The 21,708-nt window shown below is 41.0% G+C and overlaps 1 protein-coding gene across 6 annotated transcripts in view; it reads left to right on the top strand.

The window, feature by feature from the left end:
- ankrd6b (ankyrin repeat domain 6b) overlaps positions 1-20,945 on the top strand; it is a 184,907-nt gene extending 163,962 nt beyond the window's left edge. For all 6 annotated transcript variants that reach the window (XM_073056380.1, XM_073056381.1, XM_073056376.1 and 3 more), the window contains 4 exons: positions 2,666-2,818; positions 6,454-6,567; positions 10,565-10,868; positions 12,925-20,945. In XM_073056380.1, the coding sequence (XP_072912481.1) occupies positions 2,666-2,818; positions 6,454-6,567; positions 10,565-10,868; positions 12,925-13,481 (1,128 nt within the window). In that variant the 3' untranslated portion in view covers positions 13,482-20,945. The remainder of the gene's footprint in view (positions 1-2,665; positions 2,819-6,453; positions 6,568-10,564; positions 10,869-12,924) is intronic.
- The last annotated feature ends 763 nt before the right edge of the window (positions 20,946-21,708 follow it).

Here is a 21,708-nt window from a genome sequence, read left to right as displayed (position 1 = left end):
GCAAGGGTAAAAGGACCTTGATGGCAGTTATATACAGACCTCCCAACAGTAGCTGAGATGTGAACCACAAATTACAATGGGAAATAGAAAAGGTGTGTCAAAAGGGCAATGTTATGATAGTCATGGGAGATTTCAACATGCAGGTCTGTTGGGAAAATCAGGGTGGTTATCGATCTCAAGAGAGTAAGTTTATTGAATGCCTATGAGATGGCTTTGTAGAACAGTTTGCCGTTGAACCTTCTAGGGGATCAGCTCTATTGGATTAGGTGTTACATAATGAACTGGAGGTGATGAGGGAGTTTAAGGTAAAAGAACCCTTAGGAGGCAGTAATCACAATATGATTATGTTCAGCTTGAGATTTGATAGGGAGAAAGTAAAATCTGATGTAGCAGTATTTCAATAGGGTAAAGCAAATTAGTGGTATGAGAGAGCAGTTGGCCAAAGTAAATTGGGAGGAGTTGCTGGCAAGGATGACAGCAGAGCAGCAATGGTGAGAGTTTCTGGGGAAAAATGAAGAAGATGCAGGATAGGTATAAACCAAAAACACAGAAATACTCAAATGGCAAAATAGTAAAACTGTGGGCAACATGGGAAGTCAAATCTAATATAACAGTAAAGAAGGCATACAACAAAGCAAAAATTAGCAGGAAGATAGAGGCTTGGGAAGCTTTTAAAAACCTACAGAAAGCAACTAAAAGAATCATTAAGAGGGAAAAGATGAAATCTAAAAGCAAGCAAGAAAATAATGTCAAAGTGGATAGCAAAATATTTTTCAAGTATGTGAAAAATGAAAGATGAGAGTGGATAAAGGACCACTGGAAAATGAGGCTGGAGAAATAATAATGGGGACAAACAGATGGCAGATGAACTAATGATTTTGCATCAGTCTTCACTGTGGAAGACACTAGCAGTGTGCCAGGTGTTGAAAGGTACGCGGGAAGAGAAATGAGTGCTCATACTATTACAAGGGAGAAGATGAAAGGGTACATAAATCACCTGTACCAGAAGAACTCCACCCTAGGGTTCTGAAAGAGGTAGCAGTAGAGGTCATGGAGGCATTAGTAATGATCTTTAAAAAATCATTGGATTCTGGCGTGGTGCCTGAGGACTGGAAAATTGTAAATGACACTCCACCCTTAAGAAAGGAGGAAGGCAATCAAAAGGAAATTATAGACCAGTTAGTCTGATCTCAGTGGTTGGGAAGATGTTGAGTTAATAGCTAAGGATGAGGTTATGGAGTACTTGGTGACACAGGACAAGATAGGACAAAGTCAGCACCCTTAAGGGAAAATCTTGCCCAACAGACCTGCTGGAATTCTTTGAGGAGATTACAAGTAGGATAGATAAAGGGGATGCAGTGTATGCTGTACATTTGGTAGAAAGCAGCAAGTGGGAATAAAAGGATCCTTTTCTGGCTGGCTTCCAGTGTCTAGTGGTGTTCTGCAGGGATCGTTGTTGAGACCGTTTTTTATGCTGTACATCAATGATTTAGATGATGGAATAGATGGCTTTCTTGCCAAGTTTGCAGATGATATGAAGATTGGTGGAGGGGCAGGTTGTGTTGAGGGAACAGGTAGGATGCAGAAGGACTTAGACAGATTAGGAGAGTGGGTAAGAAACAGGCAGATGAAATACAATGTTGGAAAATGCATGGTCATGCACTTCGTTAGAAGAAATAAATGTTTTTTTTATCTGAGATGCAAAGGGACTTGGGAGTCCTTGTGCAGAACACCCTGAAGGTTAACTTGCAGGCTGAGTGAGTGGTAAGGAAGGCAAATGTAATGTTAGCATACATTTGAAGAGCTCTGGAATATAAGAGCAAGGATGTGATGCTGAGGCCTCACCCTGAGTACTGTGAACAGTTTTGGGCTCCTTATTGAAGAAGAGATGTGTTGACATTGGAGCGGGTTCAGAGGAGTTTCTCAAGAATGATTTGGGAATGAATGGATTACCATATGAAGAACATTTCTTTTGGCTCTGCGTCTGTACTCACTGGAATTTAGAAGGATGAGGGGAGATCTCATTGAAATCTTTTTAATGTTGAAAGTCCTAGGCATGTAGATATGGAAAGGATGTTTCCCATGGTGGGAGAGTCCAGAATAAGAGGGCACAACCTCAGGATAGAGGGGCGTCCATTTAAAACAGATGCAGAGAAATTTCTTTAGCTAGAGAGTGATGGATTGGTGGAACTTGTTGGCACAGGTAGCTCTTGAGGCTAGGTCGTTGGGTGTATTTAAGGCAGAGATTGATAGGTTCATGATTAGACATGGCATCAAAGGTTATGAGGAGGCCGGGGAGTGGGGCTGAGGAGGGGAAAAAAGTATCAACGATGATTAAATGGCAGAGCAGACTTGATGGGCCAAATGGCCTTATTCTGCTCCTACGTCTTATGGTCTAAATGCATTGCTAAGCTGTTGGCCTGAGTGAGAACACTGATCTTGCCATGGATTGAAGGATTTTACAGGGATATTGTTGGTGGTATCTCTGCCGTTCTGTGAGGTACCTGATTAAGTCTGCCTTTTCATCCAAACTTTTGGCCTTGTTCTGTTAATTCTGTATTTGCTGCTTTATGTCCTTATTTGTTTGGTAATGCTTCCTGAACTACATTTTCATCTTTTTGCTGCAATAAAGATACTACATAAACATGTTGCAATTATTGTTCAGGCCCCCATCAATGGCTGCCGTTGTGAACCTTTGATCAATAAATTAGAGAATCGCCTTGAAGCTACAAAAGAAGAAATAAAAGCAGAACTGGAGACTGTGCAAGGGAAGTTAAATACAAAACTTGGAGAACTGGAAAGAAGGAATAAACATGAGGTAAGCGTTCTTTATACAGATTCAGATATTTTTTAAGCCTGACGGCCTGAAGTATTAACATTACTTTTCTAATTTCATAATTTAAATACTAATGTCTGATCTTATCTGAAATAAAATCAGGCCCCTGCCAATCTGTGAGTCATCACCTGTGTAGTTTGGCTCCAGCTTCAGAATTAATGCCTACTGCTAGGATTTAGAGAGTGCACTGTGGTCATTAAGTGTTGTATACATGAAACTGGAAAGAGATCGCTATCACTGATGGAACACACTCAGTTCAGCAACATTCATTTGTACAGTTTTGATTCTGATTTGCCTGTTCAATTTCCATTTCCTTTTATCGTTCAATGATTAACTGAAATAACTGAAACTACACTGGCTTTCTACACTGACTCAAATCAGCTAAATCCAACTTCAATCCTGTTCTAATTAATAGCTACTCTCAATTAGACGGAAATATTTTCACATATTCTTCCTCACCAGCTATGTCTTCATTTCCACGGTAGTAATTGTTAAGCAGTGAACCGAATATCTCCTATCTGGCTACTGCCTACTCTCTTCAATTCTACCAAGTGCAGTTCATTGGGCCTTGTTTGGGTAAAATTCCTGGCCCAAGGTCTCAACCAATAACTGGCTCAAAATCCTCCCAGCTCCTCTGATACATTAAACATTCATTCTTCTGCACATATTAAAATTTCAAGGCTAATGTCCTTTGCAAGTAGGAATTGAAAATGAAATTTAATAAAAGACATCAACAGTCCTTTCTGCACACCAAAGTACAGAAGTCACCCTGATACACAGGTACATTCTGTCACAAGTCAGCCAGCATCCACAGAATGGAATAAAGAGTTTATGTTTTGGCCCAAGACTCTTAATCAGAACTGGAAGTGAAGTGGGTGGAGAGAGAAGGCAGAATAAAAAGGTGGAGGGAAGGGAGTGCAAACTGGGAGGTGATAGATGGAACTAGATGAGGGGAAGGAAGTGAGAAGCTGGGAGGCAATAGGTGGAAATGATAAAGGGCTGAAGAACTAATCTGATAGGAGAGGAGAGTGGAGCATGCGAGAAAAGGAAGGAGGAGGGACACCAAAGGGAGGTGATATGCAGGTGAGAAGCCAGGATGAGGAATAGAAAATGAGAAAAGGGTAAGAAATTCACAGAAGTTGGAGAAATTGATGTTCATGTCATCAGGTTGGTGGCTACCCAGCCACAATATAAAGTGTTGCTCCTCCAACTTGAGGGAGGCCTCATTGTGGCTGTAGAGGAGGCTATCGACTGACATATGGAAATGGGGATTGGAATTAAAATGGTTGCCCACTAGAAATCCTGCTTGTTGCAGATGGAGCAAAGACACTCAACAAAGCAGTCCCCCAGTCTATGTCGGGTCTCACCAATGAAGAGAAGACTGCACCAGGAGCACCGGATACGGTAGATGAGCTCGAAAGACTTGCAGGTGAAGTGTTGCCTCACCTGGAAGAACTGCTTGGGGACCTGAATGTTGGTGAGAGTACAGGTGATTGGGAAGGGGTAGCACTTGTTCTGTTTGCAGGGTAAGTGCCAGAAGGGAGATCAGCAGGGAGGGACAAAGGGAATCACTGAGAGAGCAATCCCTGCTTTAAGTGGAGGAAAGGTAAAGGATATTATTGAAGATGATGGAAGTTGCGGAGTATGATGTACTGGATACAGAGATTCATGGGGTGAGAATTAAAGACAAAAAATTCTATCCCTATAAAAATGGTAGGAAGATGGGGCGAGGGCCGATGGACAAGGGTAATTCTATCTTCTCATTTACCTATCACCTCCCTCTGTCCCTCCTCCTTCCCTTCGTCCACTCTCCTCTCCTGATTCCTTCTTCAGCCCTTTACCCTTCTCACCTCTAGACTCAGATCATCACCCCTTCCCCACCCATCTGCCATCCCTCCCTGTCAATCACATTTCAGCTTGTACTCCTTCCCCCCATCTCCTCCTTATTCTGGTTTTCTCCCTCTTCCTTTCCAGTCCTGCTGAAGGGCTGTGGCCTGAAACATCAGTGCTGTGTTCCTTTCCATAGATGCTGTCTGACCTGCATTTTGTGTCTGTTGCTTCGGATTACCAGAATCTGTTGTGTTTACATTTTGAAGCAGCCAGGTGTAAAAAAAAAGTTCAAAGTAAATTTATTATCAAAGTACACCATATACACCCTGAGATTCATTTACTTGTGGACATAATCAATAAACCCAATAACCATAATAGAATCAAAGACCACACCAAGAAGGCAGACAACCAGTGTGGAAAAGACACCAAGCTGCCTATACAAAATGAAAGAAAAATAAATTTTTAAAAAAGCAGTAAGTATCTGGAACATGAAATGAAGAGTCCTTGAAAGTGAGACCATAGGTTGTGGGAACATTTCAATGTTGGGGCAAGTGAAGTTGAGTGCAGTTATCCCCTTTTGTTCAAGAGTCAGTTACTGGAGGGGTAATAACTGTTCCTGGACTTGATGGGGAGTCCTGTGTTTCCTGTAGCAGCTTCCTCGCGGAAGAGTGGCATGCTGGGCACTGAGGTCCCTGATGATGGATGCTGCTTTCCTGTGACAAAGCTCCATGTAGATGTGCTCAGTGGTAAGAAGGGCTTTACGTGTGATGGACTGGGCCGTATCCACTACTTTTTGTAGGGTATTGGTTTCCCTACCAGGCTGTGATGCAGCCAGTCAATATATTCTCCACCACATATCTGTTGAAGTTTGTCAAAGTTGTAAATGTCATGACGAATCTTTGCAACCTCCTAAGGAAACCGAAGTACTGAGGTGCATTCTTCGTTTTCATAATTACACTTGTGTGCAGGCCTGGGAAAAATATCCCTTGATCAGTTTGCACATCTTAATAGCAGCTTGTATGTGATCTGCAGAGCAACTACAGCACACATTCAGATAATCTATCTAACATAACAACATTTGGATACAATAGGGGCTGGAGCAATATGCCAGTGTTCAAAGCCAGCAACTTATTTGGCCTATAGAATTCTACTCTTGTTGTATGCTGGTTATTGCTTCTGCCTATACCTAGTACACTCTGTGCACATGCCTATCATATGCATGGAGAAACAGGACTGAACATCCAGAAAAGCACCAGCAGCTTACAAAGTATCTGATAGAATTCTATCAAAAACATAGTTAAATTGAGTAATGTCACTTATGAAAATCTGTGTTGTGAGGTAGAATTTCTGTCTTATTTGGAGCATGATGTGCTGATACCAGGGTAAAGAACACCACTCTCTTGTGTATCTGTTCAGACTATTTCCCCATACTGCAATGAGGAAAATACCTCTTTCATTCCTTTATTTCCCATGATGAAGGATCACAGAGTGAGAACACAGCTTTAATTTAATTTTTCATAAATCTATATGAATCTCATATTTCTCTCCAGCAGCAATCTCTGTATGATATCAATGACTTAACAGGTGTTTTGTATCTTCTAACTTCATTTTACTGGCAAATATTTATTTGTTACATTACAATAAACAAAATTAAATACAATAAAGCTAATATTGATTTATCTGCTAGATAATTCCAGTTTTCCTGAAATCAAATGAGATAAGATTTAGTGTTGCATGAATTTAATATGCACAGAAGCTTTATTCTATGTTTTGAATTTCTACCTCAGATCAGAGTCTTAGAAAAGTTAACATCTGAACGGATTTCAGTCGAACGGACCGAATGCCTGCACCGCATTGACCAGCGTGCAGTACTGGAGCGACTTGAGGGAGACAGACGTCAGGTAGAACTACATCTCTTGATCATCAGTAATATCACAACCTAAAATTGAAAACAAGGTTATTTGTTCAAAGCTGAGGACTTCATTATTTTTTTTTCTCTCAGCTCAAGCTGGTAAAACCTGAGGTGTGGGCATAGACAAGCATGCTCATCTCTCAATTGCTGGGCACTTTCAGACTATTCTAGTGGTGCTTAGTATTGTGGCCTTCTGAAGCATTACATAAATGTTGCTGGGTAGCCGTAATTGTTAATGCTTTTGTGTAGGATGCTACCAGATGTAGATATTACTTTTGAGGCGTGTCTACCCTGTTCATGTTCCATAGTCTTCTGGTTTCCTCTTTTAACTCAACATATTTCTGGTGTCTTTCAATTATTGATTTCTGTATGTTATATGTGTTTGGAATGGATATATCTATTAAGTAAGGGGCTCTTGCTTCTATATCCTGTGATGTTATATCCAGATGTTTATTATGGATTGTCCTATTTGTAATAATGAATCGGGCATAATATAATTTGTAGGACTCTGACTCTAAAATGGGATAAAGCTTGTATTTATATTAAGGTATGGTGTGTTTTATGAATTTGTATTTTAAAGCATGGTTTTGGTGAATGATATTTGCCACTTGATTGTGACTGTGCAAGTAATCGGATTGAGTTAAACTGCTGCAGGATCATGTAATGTGTTGGATTGTTTCTGGTTTCTCTTGGCATTTTCTGCAGTTATTATCTTGAGTTTGTTGGTCTTTTATTATGCCTTTTTGATATTTTGTGTGCTAATCACCTGGTCCTGTATGGCCACAAGGAACTCCTCTGTTTCTGAAAAGAGATCTCAACTCTGATCCAGGCGTAATTATTACCATTGAGATTTTTTTATTTTATTTACACCACTGCACAGGAAGCAAAATTTGTTCAGAAGCTGGAAAGTCTGTGTTCGTCCCTCTAGAGAAGAAGACTTGAATCAATCCGTGCATGTCAATTATGATTTCACACTTAACCTATGGGTGTTGGCCACATGTGTGGAAAATACATTCCTGGTCTTCTGGAGGTTTTGTTTAAAATCTCTAAGGGTCTTCAGATTTGATACCATGAACTCTGTATTCCCACAGGCCAGTCAGCACAGATTCTGCTGGTCAGCATATGCATCAGTGTTCAAATCTGCCTTCACAACAACCTCCCAAAGATAGCTCATACCCTGTCTGCTCATTGGAGACAAGAGGAGCAGCAAGGTTCCCCTTGGACCTACTATGGCAGTGCAGCTTGCTTAAGAGGCCTCCTTATGTCCTAGAAACTCAAGAACCATTGTGCTTCCTGGTCCTTTGGCAGGAGCTACTGAGGCTAAGTCGATTTAAAGAGACCAGCAGGGGCTCTGACAGAAATATTTCAAATGTCATTAGAAACGGGGATGGTGCTGGAGGATTGGTGTATTGCTCATGTTGTTCCATTGTTTAAAAAGGGTTCTAAGAGTAAACCTAGCAATTATAGGCCTGTAAGTTTGACGTCAGTGGTGGGTAAATTAATGGAAAGTATTCTTCGAGGTGGTATATATAATTATCTGGATAGACAGGGTCTGATTAGGAACAGTCAACATGGAATTGTGCGTGGAAGGTCATGTTTGACAAATCTTATTGAATTTTTTGAAGAGGTTACTAGGAAAGTTGACGAGGGTAAAGCAGTGGATGTTGTCTATATGGACTTCAGTAAGGCCTTTGACAAGCTTCTGCACGGAAGGTTAGTTAGGAAGGTTCAATCGTTAGGTATTAATATTGAAGTAGTAAAATGGATTCAATGTGGCTGGATGGGAGATGCCAGAGAGTAGTGGTGGATAACTGTTTGTCAGGTTGGAGGCCAGTGACTAGTGGTGTGCCTCAGGGATCTGTACTGGGTCCAATGGTGTTTGTCATATACATTAATGATCTGGATGATGGGGTGGTAAATTGGATTAGTAAGTATGCAGATGATACTAAGATAGGTGGCATTGTGGATAATGAAGTAGGTTTTCAAAGCTTGCAGAGAGATTTAGGCCAGTTAGAAGAGTGGGCTGAAAGATGGCAGAAGTGGAGTTTAATGCTGATAAGTGTGAGGTGCTACATTTTGGTAGGAATAATCAAAATAGGACATACATGGTAAATGGTAGGGCATTGAAGAATGCAGTAGAACAGAGTGATCTAGGAATAATGGTGCATAGTTCCCTGAAGGTGGAATCTCATGTGGATAGGGTGGTGAAGAAAGCTTTTGGTATGCTGGCCTTTATAAATCAGAGCATTGAGTATAGGAATTGGGAATGTAATGTTAAAATTGTACAAGGCATTGGTAAGGCCAAATTTGGAGTATTGTGTACAGTTCTGGTCACAGAATTATAGGAAAGATGTCAACAAAAAGAGTACAGAGAAGATTTACTAGAATGTTACCTGGGTTTCAGCACCTAAGTTACAGGGAAAGATTGAACAAGTTAGGTCTTTATTCTTTGGAGCATAGAAGGTTGAGGGGGGCTTGATAGAGGTATTTAAAATTATGAGGGGGTCTTGATAGAGTTGACATGGGTAGGCTTTTTCCATTGAGAGTAGGGGAGATTCAAACAAGAGGACATGAGTTGAGAGTTAGGGGGCAAAAGTTCGGGGGTAACACGAGGGGAAATTTCTTTACTCAGAGGGTGGTAGCTGTGTGGAACGAGCTTCCAGTAGAAGTGGTAGAGGCAGGTTCGGTATTGTCATTTAAAGTAAAATTGGATAAGTATACAGACAGGAAAGGAATGGAGGGTTATGGGCTGAGTGCAGGTCGGTGAGACAAGGTGAGAGTAAGCGTTCGGCACGGACTAGAAGGGCCGAGATGGCCTGTTTCCATGTTGTAATTGTTATATGGTTATATGACCAGCAGGCATGTTTTCCACACAGAATGTTGTGTACGTAGAACAAGCTGCCAAAAGATGTGGTGGAGATGGGCACAATATTTAGGAAACATTTGGATAGTTACATGGATAGGAAAGGTTTAGACAGATACGGGTCATATGCCAGAAAATGGGACAAGTTTAAATAGGATTCTCCTTTCTTGTGGATCAGTTTGGTTGAAGGTCCTGTTTTCACACTGTATGACTATTAGTAAAGCAGATTCTGACTGAGCAGGTACAATAAGAAATATGCAGCAAAGTTAACTAATATTGCTGTGATTTAAATTATATCTTTTTACAATGTGGATGCTTGTAAAACAAAATGAGTCCACATATTCTTCTGTACTGAACTTGCCTCCTTCAATGGACCTCGGGCATCTCTGAGGGAACAGACTGGTTTGTAAACTCTGGAAACATTTCCTGATTGCATATTGCTCTTTCATCTCATCCTGGTGATGCAGATCTTTTTCTATTCATTGGATAATTGTTAATACTGCTGTCAATTCCCCCTTCAGTTATTGTTTGAGTAAGCTGCCCTAAATTGCTTTTCCACATTACTGGTAAATCTGTGTTTTTCAGTCCCCCCTTAAAACTGGAATGTTTACAATTTATCATTATCTATACCCACCATTCTATTTAAAATCTAAATGCTTTTTAGAAACATACAGACTCCTCATAAGTGCCACACAGGTTTACAAGTTGTGTTCTGTCACAACAATCCTCACACTGTACAGCACAAAATTCCCAAAGTTCTGGGAAAGATATTGAATATCAGGGACACTTTTTTTTGATGCGTTGTCTCATTTAAATGGAGTATAGCTTAAGCTAGCTTATTTTGCAACATTTCTGTGAGGGGCTTGTTCTGCTCTTTTTAAGAGATTGGATTAATGTCCTCTGCGCTTTGCAGGGACTTGCTGATGGAAGTTGGGAATGGGACATCGACACAATGAGTTTAACAGGTAGGTGAACAGTGAGCACAGGTGACCTCCTTCTGCCATGAAATTCCAGGCCAATCCAAATTTATATAAAGCAGTTTTCCTTCTCTAGTTAACAAATGATACTTACACTTAACCATTAAATACCAACATTCTCCCTGCTTAATCTTATCTCTCTGTAGGCAGTAATGTTCGATGATGTGAAATTGTGGTTTTCATCCAAGCTCCAAAACCTTGAGCACAAGTTGTCAGGAGAACTGATGTCTAAATCTACAGCAGTTGATGGTGAAGACCTGCCAGAGACTGTTAACACTGATGCCATCCAAACCAACAGGGATCATAAGAATTTCCAAACTGGAGAACATCAGCAGCCCTACATTAGTCTGCGTGGTAGCTTGTCGGAAGAATCAGGAAGAGCTAAAGTCCAGTCCTTGGATGAGACATCAGGCAGACAGCAGCTTGTCATTCAACGTGATTTTCCATCAGGTACAAATCTACAGCCCCAAATCCTAAAGAAAAAGTACTTTCACTGTGGCTATCCAGTCCCTATACACCTCCGTCCCCCACCAGGAAGGCCTCAAAGCTCTACATTTTTTTCTGGACATCAGACCCAACCAGTTTCCCTCCACCATCACTCTCCTCCATCTGTCAGAACTTGTCCTCACTCTTTCTCCTTTGGCTCCTCCCACTTCCTTCAAACAAAAGGTCCCAGCTATGCTTGTCTTTTTGTCAGCTACATGGATTAGTCTGTATTCCAAGCCTATGCTGGTATCACCCCCCAACTTTTCCTACGCTACATCGATGACTGCATTGATGCTGCTTCCTACACCCATGCAGAGCTCATCAACTTCATCAACACCAACTTCAACCCTCAAGTTTACCTGGTCCATTTCTGACACCTCTCCTTCCTTTCTCGATCTCTCTGTCTCTGGAGACAGCTTATCTGCTTTTATCTATTATAAACCCACTGACTCTCACAGCTACCTGGACAATACCTCTTCCTACCCTGTCACCTGTAAAAATGCCATCCCCTTCTCTCAATTCCTCCTTCTCTGCCGCATCTGCTCTCAGGATGAGGCTTTCCATTCCAGAACTAAGGAGATGTCCTCCTTCAAAGAAAGGGACTTTCCTTCCTCCACCATCGACACTGCCCTCAACCACACCTCTCACTTTGTGCACATCTGCCGCTATCCCGCTAGGGATAGAGTTCCTCTCAGCCTCACCTACCACCCCATCAGCCTCCACGTAAATTCTCCGTAACTTTCACTGTCTCCCTCCCACTTTCAGCTTTCCACAGGGATCACTCCCTTGTCCATTCATCCCTCTCCACTGATCTCCCTCCCAGCACTTATCCTTGCAAGTGGAACAAGTGCCCCTACACCACCTCCCTCACTACCATTCAGGACCCTAAACAGTCCTTCCAGGTGAGGCGACATTTCACCTTTTTCTGCTGGGGTCATCTACTGTATCCAATGTGCCCAGTGTGGGTTCCAGTATATCGCTGAGACATGACGTAGATTGGGAGATCGCTTTGCTGAGCACCTATGCTCCATCCGCCAGAAAAAGCAGGACCTGCCAGTGGCCCCCCATTTTAATTCCACTTCCCATTCCTATAACAACATGTCAGTTCATGGCCTCCTCTGTTACAATGAGGTCACACTGAGGTTGGAAGAAGAACACCTTGTATTCCATCTGGGTAGACTCCAACCTGCTGGCATGAACATTGATTTCTTGAACTTCTGGTAATGCTCCCCCACACCCTCTCCTTGCCCATTCCCATTTCCCCCTCTCTTATCTCCTTACCTACCATCACCTCCCTCTGGTGCTCCTCCCCCTTTTCTTTCTTCCATGGCCTTCTGTCCTCTCCTTTATGGCTTCCATATCGGAAAGATCTGGACCCTCCTAATAGCTCTCAGGTGCAACAGGTTCTTAAGTATCCTTGATCGCAAAAACCTGTCTGGCATAATTTCTGCAGGACTCCATAAACTGCCATGTTATTGTCAGTAGAAAGTGATTTCTAATGGAGCCAATCTCTGCCTCTGCTGTGATGAGGTTAGATTTCTGGCCTGTCCTACCTTTTAAGATTTCAATGTAATTCATGAAGTCAATATAAAAAAATAATTTTCTGCATTGGATTCAAGGACGAACCTATTTGAGCAATATCAGAGATCAATATGTCTTCAGTTATGCTTCCACACTTTAACAGAAATGTTTACCTGATGTAGAAAGGGATAGTCGAGTTCAAGGAACAGTAATTGAATTTTTACATAAAACAGTCCACGATTTGGGGAGATCAGGGCAGCAATTGGTTTAAAAAATATTTTCCCAACTAAATTATAAGTATTTCACCGCAACAATGAACTGTGTAGGCAGAGAGCACATTCTTCAGTATATATGAATTCAGTTCCACACTATGCGAAGTTTATAACACTAATAGTTCATAAATTATATTGAAACTGAAGAAATATCTATCCTTGTTTATATCTGAAAGCAGTTGTTTTAATTAGACCATGTTTGTGACTTATAATTTTTTTTCCTACAGGAGCAACACAACATGCTATGACTGTTTCCAGTTCTTCCTCAAATGTGCCTCAGGCAACTTCTCCAGTGGTTAGACCAAAGCAAAGAGCCTCTTCTCTTGCTGCTAAAATACACCACGAGTTTCCATCTTTGGAGCAGCCTGTGGTCAAATCTGGGCACGTAAAGTTTCAAACTGCTCATGAAGACACAGGTTTGACTGACCAAGCAGTAAGTGGCCAACCTCTTGGAGGATGCAATCAAAACAAAAGCACTCAGACTAAAAAATCTCTGAGTGCAAGGCACAAGCAAAAACAGAGCAGCACACAGACCTCTGCTTGCCACCGCTTGGGCCAGCCCATCACGCAGATCAAGGACAGCTCACCAGTACTTGAAATCACTCAGTATTTTTTTGAGGCAGTTTCCACACAGATGGAAAAATGGTACGAAAGGAAGATTGAAGAAGCAAGATATCAAGCAGATCAGAAAGCAAATCAAGATAAAGTTGCTTTGCTTGAACAAATTAAAAGTTTGGAAGAAGAACTACAGAAACTGAGGACAAAAATGCAGACGGATAGCTAGCAGTTGCCAGTAAAAGACTAATCTTCCTGTTGAGTGAAGATCCCATCAACATTCCTCCTCTCTAACTTGTGGACTGTCACCGAGTTTAAGCCTTGCATTAAAATAATGCATGTTTTTTCTAGGTTTGTTACATTGTTGTATAAAAGATTAAATCTGACTTTGATTTAACATTTCACTATCCTGTAATATATTGAAATAGGTTAGGGTCTCATTGTGTTGAAATGATACACAAAGTCAAGATATTGATGATAGATTTAAGGCTTACAATAGGACACATTAATAAATAGTTGATGGCAAGTGTAGAAGTTTGTATAATTATAAACCTGTATTAGCACATTCCAACAATGCAAATCATACTTGTTAGCACTTGTTAAATTATAATAATGTAGCACCCTTGGATAGTCCAGTTTTGGACAACTTGCTCTTTCTTTGAGAACTGTTTTTTTTTCTTGCCGCCTTTTATATTGTCAATTTATCTAACATTACACAGAAAAAAAGCTCCTTAACCTTAACATTTCCTGCTATCAGAGAAATGTCCTTTATTATCTACCATCTTCTCTGCTCCAACACTAACTTGTTTCTCTTTCTACAAATGCTTTCCGACTGCATGAGATTTCCAGTATTCCTTTTCTATTACAATTGTATTTCACTTCCTTTACACGTTTCACTGTAATATAATGTGTGTGTTTTTAAGGGAATAGGAAGTATGCAAATACTTCAGACTCCCAACTTTAGCTATACTCTAGAGGAGTAGTCCGCAAACCTTTTTGAATCACCTCCCAGATGACATACCCAGCGACCCCCCCCCCCCCCCCACCGTTTCTGACCATTATATAAAACCTATAAGGGAAAGAAAGCAGTGAAAAATAATTGCAAAACTTATTCAAATCCATTTAAAGCTACAAATACAATTATTTAATTACAGTAAAAATGGTTTTCATCAACAGTATTAGAGTGTACATTTGTAGTTTAACTATTCACTACATTGCCTTTTCACCTTTCAATGAGATGGATGAGCTTTGTGTAGTGATATCAGCTTCTCAGCATCAGGTTGAACGTTACTCAGAAAGAATCTCAATTCACACATTCAGTAAATTGCAGTCTGTTTAGTTACTTTGAAAAAAGTTGGGCAACTGTATTCCATTAAATACTACGTTGGAAAGGCACTAAAGACCATCTTGACCTTTTCCCATAGTGCAGGATAGCTTTTTGGAATCACAAGTTTTGATATGATGTTTTGAACCTGGGCTTCAGCTCCAAGCTATTTTGTAGCGTTATCAGTTCTTCCTCTATCCTTCCTGTTAATTCCTCATTACAAGTGTAGAGAAATGAATTTATTACCCAATCTGGAATTTGGGTCGAGAGAAGATCCTGAAATCTCTCTACAGCTCACCCAGGTGGGCACAGTATATTTGAAGATTATCATCCGGTATCCTTTCTTTCTCTTCCAACTCAGAGAGGCTCAGAAATTAGAAAAGGATGTGACAGTCAATATTGACCTTAAATAAGGTTAACTTGGACAAAAATGTGAAGGCAATTGATTTGACTTTTGAGATTTACATAATTTCCTTGCAAATGAAGATTGACTTCTTTAAACTTTGCAAATAATTCTGACAAATAGGTAAAGTCAAGCCTAATATTCTTGAGTTGATTATTGACTGAAGTATTTTAGTCTTCAAAGAATGTTATCAGTTTCAATAAGCAAATAAGAGCGTCAGGCAGTTTCCTTTTGAGAGCCACCTGACTTCTGTGTGCAACTGCAAGCATTCAAACTGTTCATCATTCTCAATACAAATCTTTCGAAGTAGTCAAGAATTAAGAGCACAGACTTGATTTTATTTACCGCTGTGTTAACAGTATATAATAATTTGTACAGTTGATCACTTAGGTTTTTTGCGACAAGATGCTGTATGTGAATTACACACTGAATGTCAAGTACAGTTTTTTTCAAGAAAGTAATAACTCCATGGTGGTGTCCTGTCTGTTGCTCAAGTAAAAATGTTGGTGAGTGGAATATCCTTTGAAAAATTGCTCAGTAACTTGAAATACTACCTCTCCCTTCTTATTGTTTCTAGCCCCCTTGCCAATAACCTTTCTTGAACCATGTTTTCATCTTTTGTGAAGCAGACATAACCAAGAAGCAAAGATTTGTCGTCTGGCAAAATTGACTCATCTAACTGCCAAGCAGATTCTGTTGCACAGTGTGTCTACCCCATTCTCAGACATTTTATCTACACATCTTTTAACAGAGTTGTTGTTGAGCAGAATGGCTTTAATTATTTGGTTTGGTGACTTAGGAAAAACCTTCCTTACTGCTGGCATGTATGTTCTGTAGGACTAGATGTTGATATCCCTTATTTGCACCCCTGAGACATGCTGCCTCGACTCTGCGGGGTAGCCAAGTGAGTGGTGGCATCTTCTGGGTTATCAAGTGGGTGCCCTCCTTCCTCAGTGTTTCACTGATAGGCCCACGACACCTCCAGAGGGTTCGGCAGTGAATCCTCATGTCCTGGGCTCACCCCCTAGATGCCATTCACTCACCTGGGGGCCCAGATGGGATCCTTTCTCTTCATCCAGAGCTACTGACTACCCCTTTCAGCAGCTCTGGAGAGGTCTTTGACTGCTTGTTAGTGTGTCTTCCCTTGCACTCCCAACTCCCAGAGTAGTGTGTAATCTGAAGTGCATCATATTGGAAGCCTTGATGTTGATGTGGCTACAAATCCTCTGCCGCCTACTTCGACCAGTCGCACCCTTGCTGTCCAGCCTCGTTGCTGCACATTGGCTGCAAGCTCAGCGTACCTCAGCTTCTTGTGCTTGTAGGCCTCCTCCACTGCATCCTCCCAGGGCACTGTAAGCTCGATGATGTAAATGAGATGAAGTGAGGCCAACCATAGCACAAGGTCTGGTCTGAGGCTGGTCTCCGTGATTTCGGTTGGGAAGCAAGAGCCTCTGGCCTAAGTCTTCCACCATCTTCCAATCACGTGCCCCGTCTAGCCACCCGGTGTCTGGTCTTGATGTGGCAAGTCTGGCTTGACCCTCACCTTCTGGACAAATGCTGTTAACGGCCAGCGGGATGAAGGGGGAGGGAGAGCATTAATGCTCGTCTGCTGACTTTCCAGCACTGCTGCAAAACTCTGCAGCACCTGGTTGTGCCACCAGGTGTATCGGCCTTGAGTGAGGCTAGTCTTGCAGCTCACTGGAATGTGTTTAAGTGTTTTTGAAGTCAGCCAGAAGGAGCATGTAGGGTCCTCCCCATACCACTGGCTGAGATTCATGGGAGATGGCAAGACATGGTAGGCAGCTCTGATGGTGAAGCTCGCTCTGAATGTCTCCATCTCCCACAGCTCTCTCCAGGAGATCTTCCTTTTCTCCACTCCCTCCCATCTCATCCATTGCCTGATCGAAGGCCTTTGCGCACCTTGCCGCCGCCTCCTGCCAACGTATCTCCTGCGTCTCTGAGACGGAGCAGCCTCGTTCCAGGCTGGTGTACTGTCCCCAAGGCCAGACCGCTCCTCCCTTGCTGCACTCGGCCCACGATGTCCCTGTGCTTGAGTACCGCCTTTGCTTGGTCAGTTGCTTCTGATGGAGTCCATTTTCTCCCAGTATCCAGGATGAGGGCAGCTTGTGCTACAAATGGATCACTCGCCTCTGTTAACATCATCTCCAGTCTTACTTTGGCGCACTTGTACTCCTCTGAAAGACTGGAATCAGTTGTTTTCCAATTGTATGGAGCTTTCCAGATTTAGCAATAAGCAATGCAACAGTATGAAGCATGCAAACCATCACTGCTTTGTTGTGAAGTGGTGGCAAACATGTTTTGAAGTGTTTGCTGTTTCTGAAAGTTGTCATTGAAGTAACTGAAAACAAGTTCTTGTTTGCTTTATCAGATTGTTTTCTGTTCAAATGTTCAAGGAGCCTGGCTGGTTTCATTGCCTCATTTGGAAAAACAACTTTTTCCATACAACAGACACATTGGCTGCTGCTGTTTGCCTGGTGCCAGTATAAATCCGTATTTCAGATATTCCATGTGATACTGCCTACACTTCTTTTCACTTTGGTCAACTTGTGCCAATTTCATTATGGATTAACAACCATAGTCAATAACCTTTGCTTAGGTCCAACTTCAAGCACTGCGATAAAGGAAAGATAGGACAAGCCCTGACTCTGCAGGAAGGTACATAAAGTGGGGCAGTGATATCTTGGTTAGACCGTGGGCTAAAGAAATGCAGTCAAGACCATTTGCAAGGCCAGATTCTGAACTTTACCCCACTGACTGCCATATCCTATATATTCACAGGAATTGCCTCAATGTGTGTTTAGAGTATGGGTGATAGCAAGAGTGAATGGCAATAAAGTGTGGGCCAGGCCCAGAAATAACATTATTTCTTCAGTCCAGATTTCTCATGATATGCCAAATACATAAGTGCCACATTACTTTTCAACAACTATAATGCGTTTTGAGCAAAGTCTTAAGTGAATGGTGCTATTAGCAAGAGATGAGGTATTTACATGATCATTTGTAATTATTAACTGAGGATCAAATGCTTACAAGTAGTAATTTATTTCTTAAATTAAGCCTTAATCCCTTGCTACCAAGTGCCCCCATCACTCCCTTTATCACCACCTTAGAAACATACTCTGCCTCCCCACCCGAGTGGGGGGGGGGGGGGAAATACTGCCCACTTTGGGAACTACTGCTCATGAGGAATGAGTTTGCCAAATGCCAGAACATCAGGATTTCCAAGTTAAAGTGGATACTGGATTATTGGAGTGTTTTGCCTCAATGAACAAATAAAGGTCATGAAAACATGTGTAATCTGAAGTGCATCATATTGGAAGTAAAAGACATTTTTTAGATACGCACAAATGCAATACACCTGAACTCTGTACAGTGAATTTTTATGTCCCGTGTTATAGGAATATAACTGACCCGAATGGCAATAGTGTCTTACTCAATAACATTTTGATAAGTATAATAACCTGATTGGTAAATTCATACCAAGAAGTTTATTTTAATTCTTGGGTGAGGAATTAAGTCAAGGGAAGGAACAAGTTGAGTGACGTTTATATTGTATCTGTGAGCAAACAATGTGTATAATGTCCTAGATAGTTGCTGAATGCAGATGTGAGAATTTAAACAAGAGGAACATAATGTAACTTTCAAAAGTATGCTATGTAAGTAGATTTAAGAACTATTGTTTTAAAAATGGGTAAATTACTATAAAAGCTTTCAAACCTATTATGTTTTACTTCTGGAGATGGGGTTAGCACATTCCCTGATAGGATTCTCAGCTTGTCTAGCTTTGGAAATGCCAAATGTACTGACACAAGTTTGTCAGCATCAACAATGTTACCATGACAAGGGCTTAACTGGATTTTGCTTCATAGATGCTGTTCTTCATGTATCAAACCTGGCATGGATGGTGAATCTAGGGTATTGCTAGTTTACAACTCAAAGACACAATGGGCATCAAAGTAAAGAAAAACTTGCACGAAGAAAGATGGCTGCAGTTGTTGAAGTTAATTAGCCTCAGCACCTCACTGCAGGGGTTCCTAACAGCAGTGTCCAAGGCCCAACTGTCTTCATCTACTTCATCCATCAAGGCATCAGAACTAGATGCGTTTGACTGCACAACATTCAATTTCATTCACAACTTCTCAGAAATGAAATAGTCTACGCCTACATTTGGCAATACTTAACAAAATTCAGACACTGTCTGATAATGGCAGGTAGCACTCATGCCAGGCAATGGCCAAATCCAAGAGAGAGTCCAAACACCTACTCTGGATCTTCAGTGGCATTACAATCACTGAGTTCCCATCATCAATATCCTGGGTGGGTGCAGATCACACTTGACCAGGTTAACTGAACTAGGCACAAAAACAGGTCGGGTTGGGTATATTCTGACCAAAGATTCATTGCTTGACATTGAGCCCATTTCACTATTTACAAGGTAGAGCATGATGGAATAATCTCAACTTACCTGGACACATACAATTCCAACAGTTTTCAAGAAGACAGATACTTTTCATGAGCACCTGTTTGATAAGCAAACTGCCAACCACCTAAACATTCATTCCTTCCAAAATCAGCTGCAGTGTGCACTAAATGTTACTCACCCAGTCTACTCTGGTCACACTTCCCAAGGCTGTAATCTTCACCACTGTGAGGGCAGCAGATCCACAGAAAACCTTGACTTGCAGGTTCATCTCAAAGGTTGTACACAATTTTCAACTATATCACTGGTTCTTCATAGTTTTATGTCCAATTCCTGAAACTCCCTACCAACAACACAGTGGGAACATCTTTGCCAGAAGGACTGTGGCAGTTCAAAAAGCAGCTCACCACTATCTTATCAAGGTTGGTTACCAATGGGTAATAAGTGCTGTTTTTGCCAGCCAAGTGCAGATGCTGAAAATTAATAAAAAAAATAGAAAATATGCAGGGCAGATTGTTCTGCCAGTCATTATTCAATAGGTACATTTTAGGGTACAAAATCTAATAGCTTATGTAGCAATTAAGGTTAAAGCAACTCTACAATAGGTAATATTTTCATCATGTTTTGTTTAACACAGCTCACTGTAATTACTTGAAATAGTTTGCTTTCTTTCAGATCACTGGCTCTATTTACAAGTTATAGAACAAACTTGTCTTTTTCTTACTGGAGCTATGTAATTTACACCCTGTCTCAATTTTTTTTATATTAAAAGTCAAATATACCAGCAGTTTATTAAAAATCTAGAATCTGAGAATTTTAATAAGTGAATTTCCAAAACCTGTTACCTCTGTGGATTTGGTTATTCAGAACTTTCCACAGAAAGCAGAAAAAAAGATGTGTTATTTAGAAATGAAATAAGTTTGTAAATCTGTGCCATAGTGTTGACATTTAAAGTTTTGTCTATTTTGTACATTTTAAAAATATTAAAACTAGATATAATTATGATATGGTGTACATAATGTGCCTTTACCATGTCACAGATGTAGGGCCTAATAAGTTCCAAGATGGCGCTGACAAGACATAGCAACATTTTGCAGACAGCTAACAAAACTACTAACAAATCTACTAAATATACTTTTTCTGCACTGTGAGCATTGCAATCTGTAGCCTGCAAAATCCCTTTAAGAGGTGTGCTTTTGAACCATCTATACGATCTGGCGTTTGTGATACCCTGATGGACACAGCAAACTAGATCTCAAGAATGCAGGTACAGTTTTGTCGGCCATTGCTGGAGCAGACTTGGGGATGGATTGAAACTTCAGACCAGATTAAAGTGGCAGATTGGGTTCGAGAGCGAACAATGAACCAACGTTTAGCCAATTTAAGCGCTGAACCAGATTAAGAAGTTTAAGGTGTTGAGGTGAAGGAGGAATCTGTATTCAGCTCACTACTCCGTGAGACTGCTTACCTCCACGCTGAACTGGCTCCATAGCTGTGGACTCACTTTCGGGGACTCTGCAGTAAATACTCTGTGTAATATTTGTTTACTTAATGTTTGCACGATTTGTTCTTCCCTTCTTTGCACAATGCATGATTGACTGCCTTTGTGCTTTGGAGTTCTTTGTGAATTCTGTTGTGTTTCTTTGTTTTGTGGCTGCCTGCAAGGAGATGAAGCTCAAGGTTGTACATGGTATACTTCCATAATACATGTACTCTTGAACTTTAATAAATAAATTGTTCATGGACTGCACGGAGCAATTAATAAAATATTGCCTTCTCATTCTACTGCTTTAGTGCAAGGATGGAAATGGCAAAACAAATACTCACCTCACTACTTGAAATATTTATAAACTATAATATTTAAAGGTGCAGGAGATAAGTATATAACTGAAACTTTCCAGGAAGGAACATGAATAGATTCTCTATGTTACAACTGAAGACAACAGCCTGCCTTCACAGAACAAGAGGATAATGTAAGTGGAGTTGTCTTCACTTACCTTCAGATAGAAAAAAGTAACAAATGATTAAGAAAGTACCGGATTAAGTATGTGAGCATTGCTACAACTCTCCCAATATTAAAGGCTTGACTGGAATTTGCCAACAAGAAAAAAGCTGCAGATGCTGGAAATCCCAGCAACACACACAAAATGCTGGAGGAACTCAGCAGGCCAGGCAGCATCTATGGACAAAAAGTACAGTCAATGTTTTGGGCCGAAACCCTTGAAGCTTTGAAAGCTGGGGGGAGGGGAGAGAGAAACACGAGATGATAGGTGAAAACTGGAGGGGGA

Source organism: Hemitrygon akajei, chromosome 9, assembly GCF_048418815.1.
Source record: "Hemitrygon akajei chromosome 9, sHemAka1.3, whole genome shotgun sequence".
Classification (NCBI taxonomy): domain Eukaryota; kingdom Metazoa; phylum Chordata; class Chondrichthyes; order Myliobatiformes; family Dasyatidae; genus Hemitrygon; species Hemitrygon akajei.
Note: the sequence above shows the minus strand (reverse complement) of the source record. Positions and strands in the feature narration are given on the sequence as shown.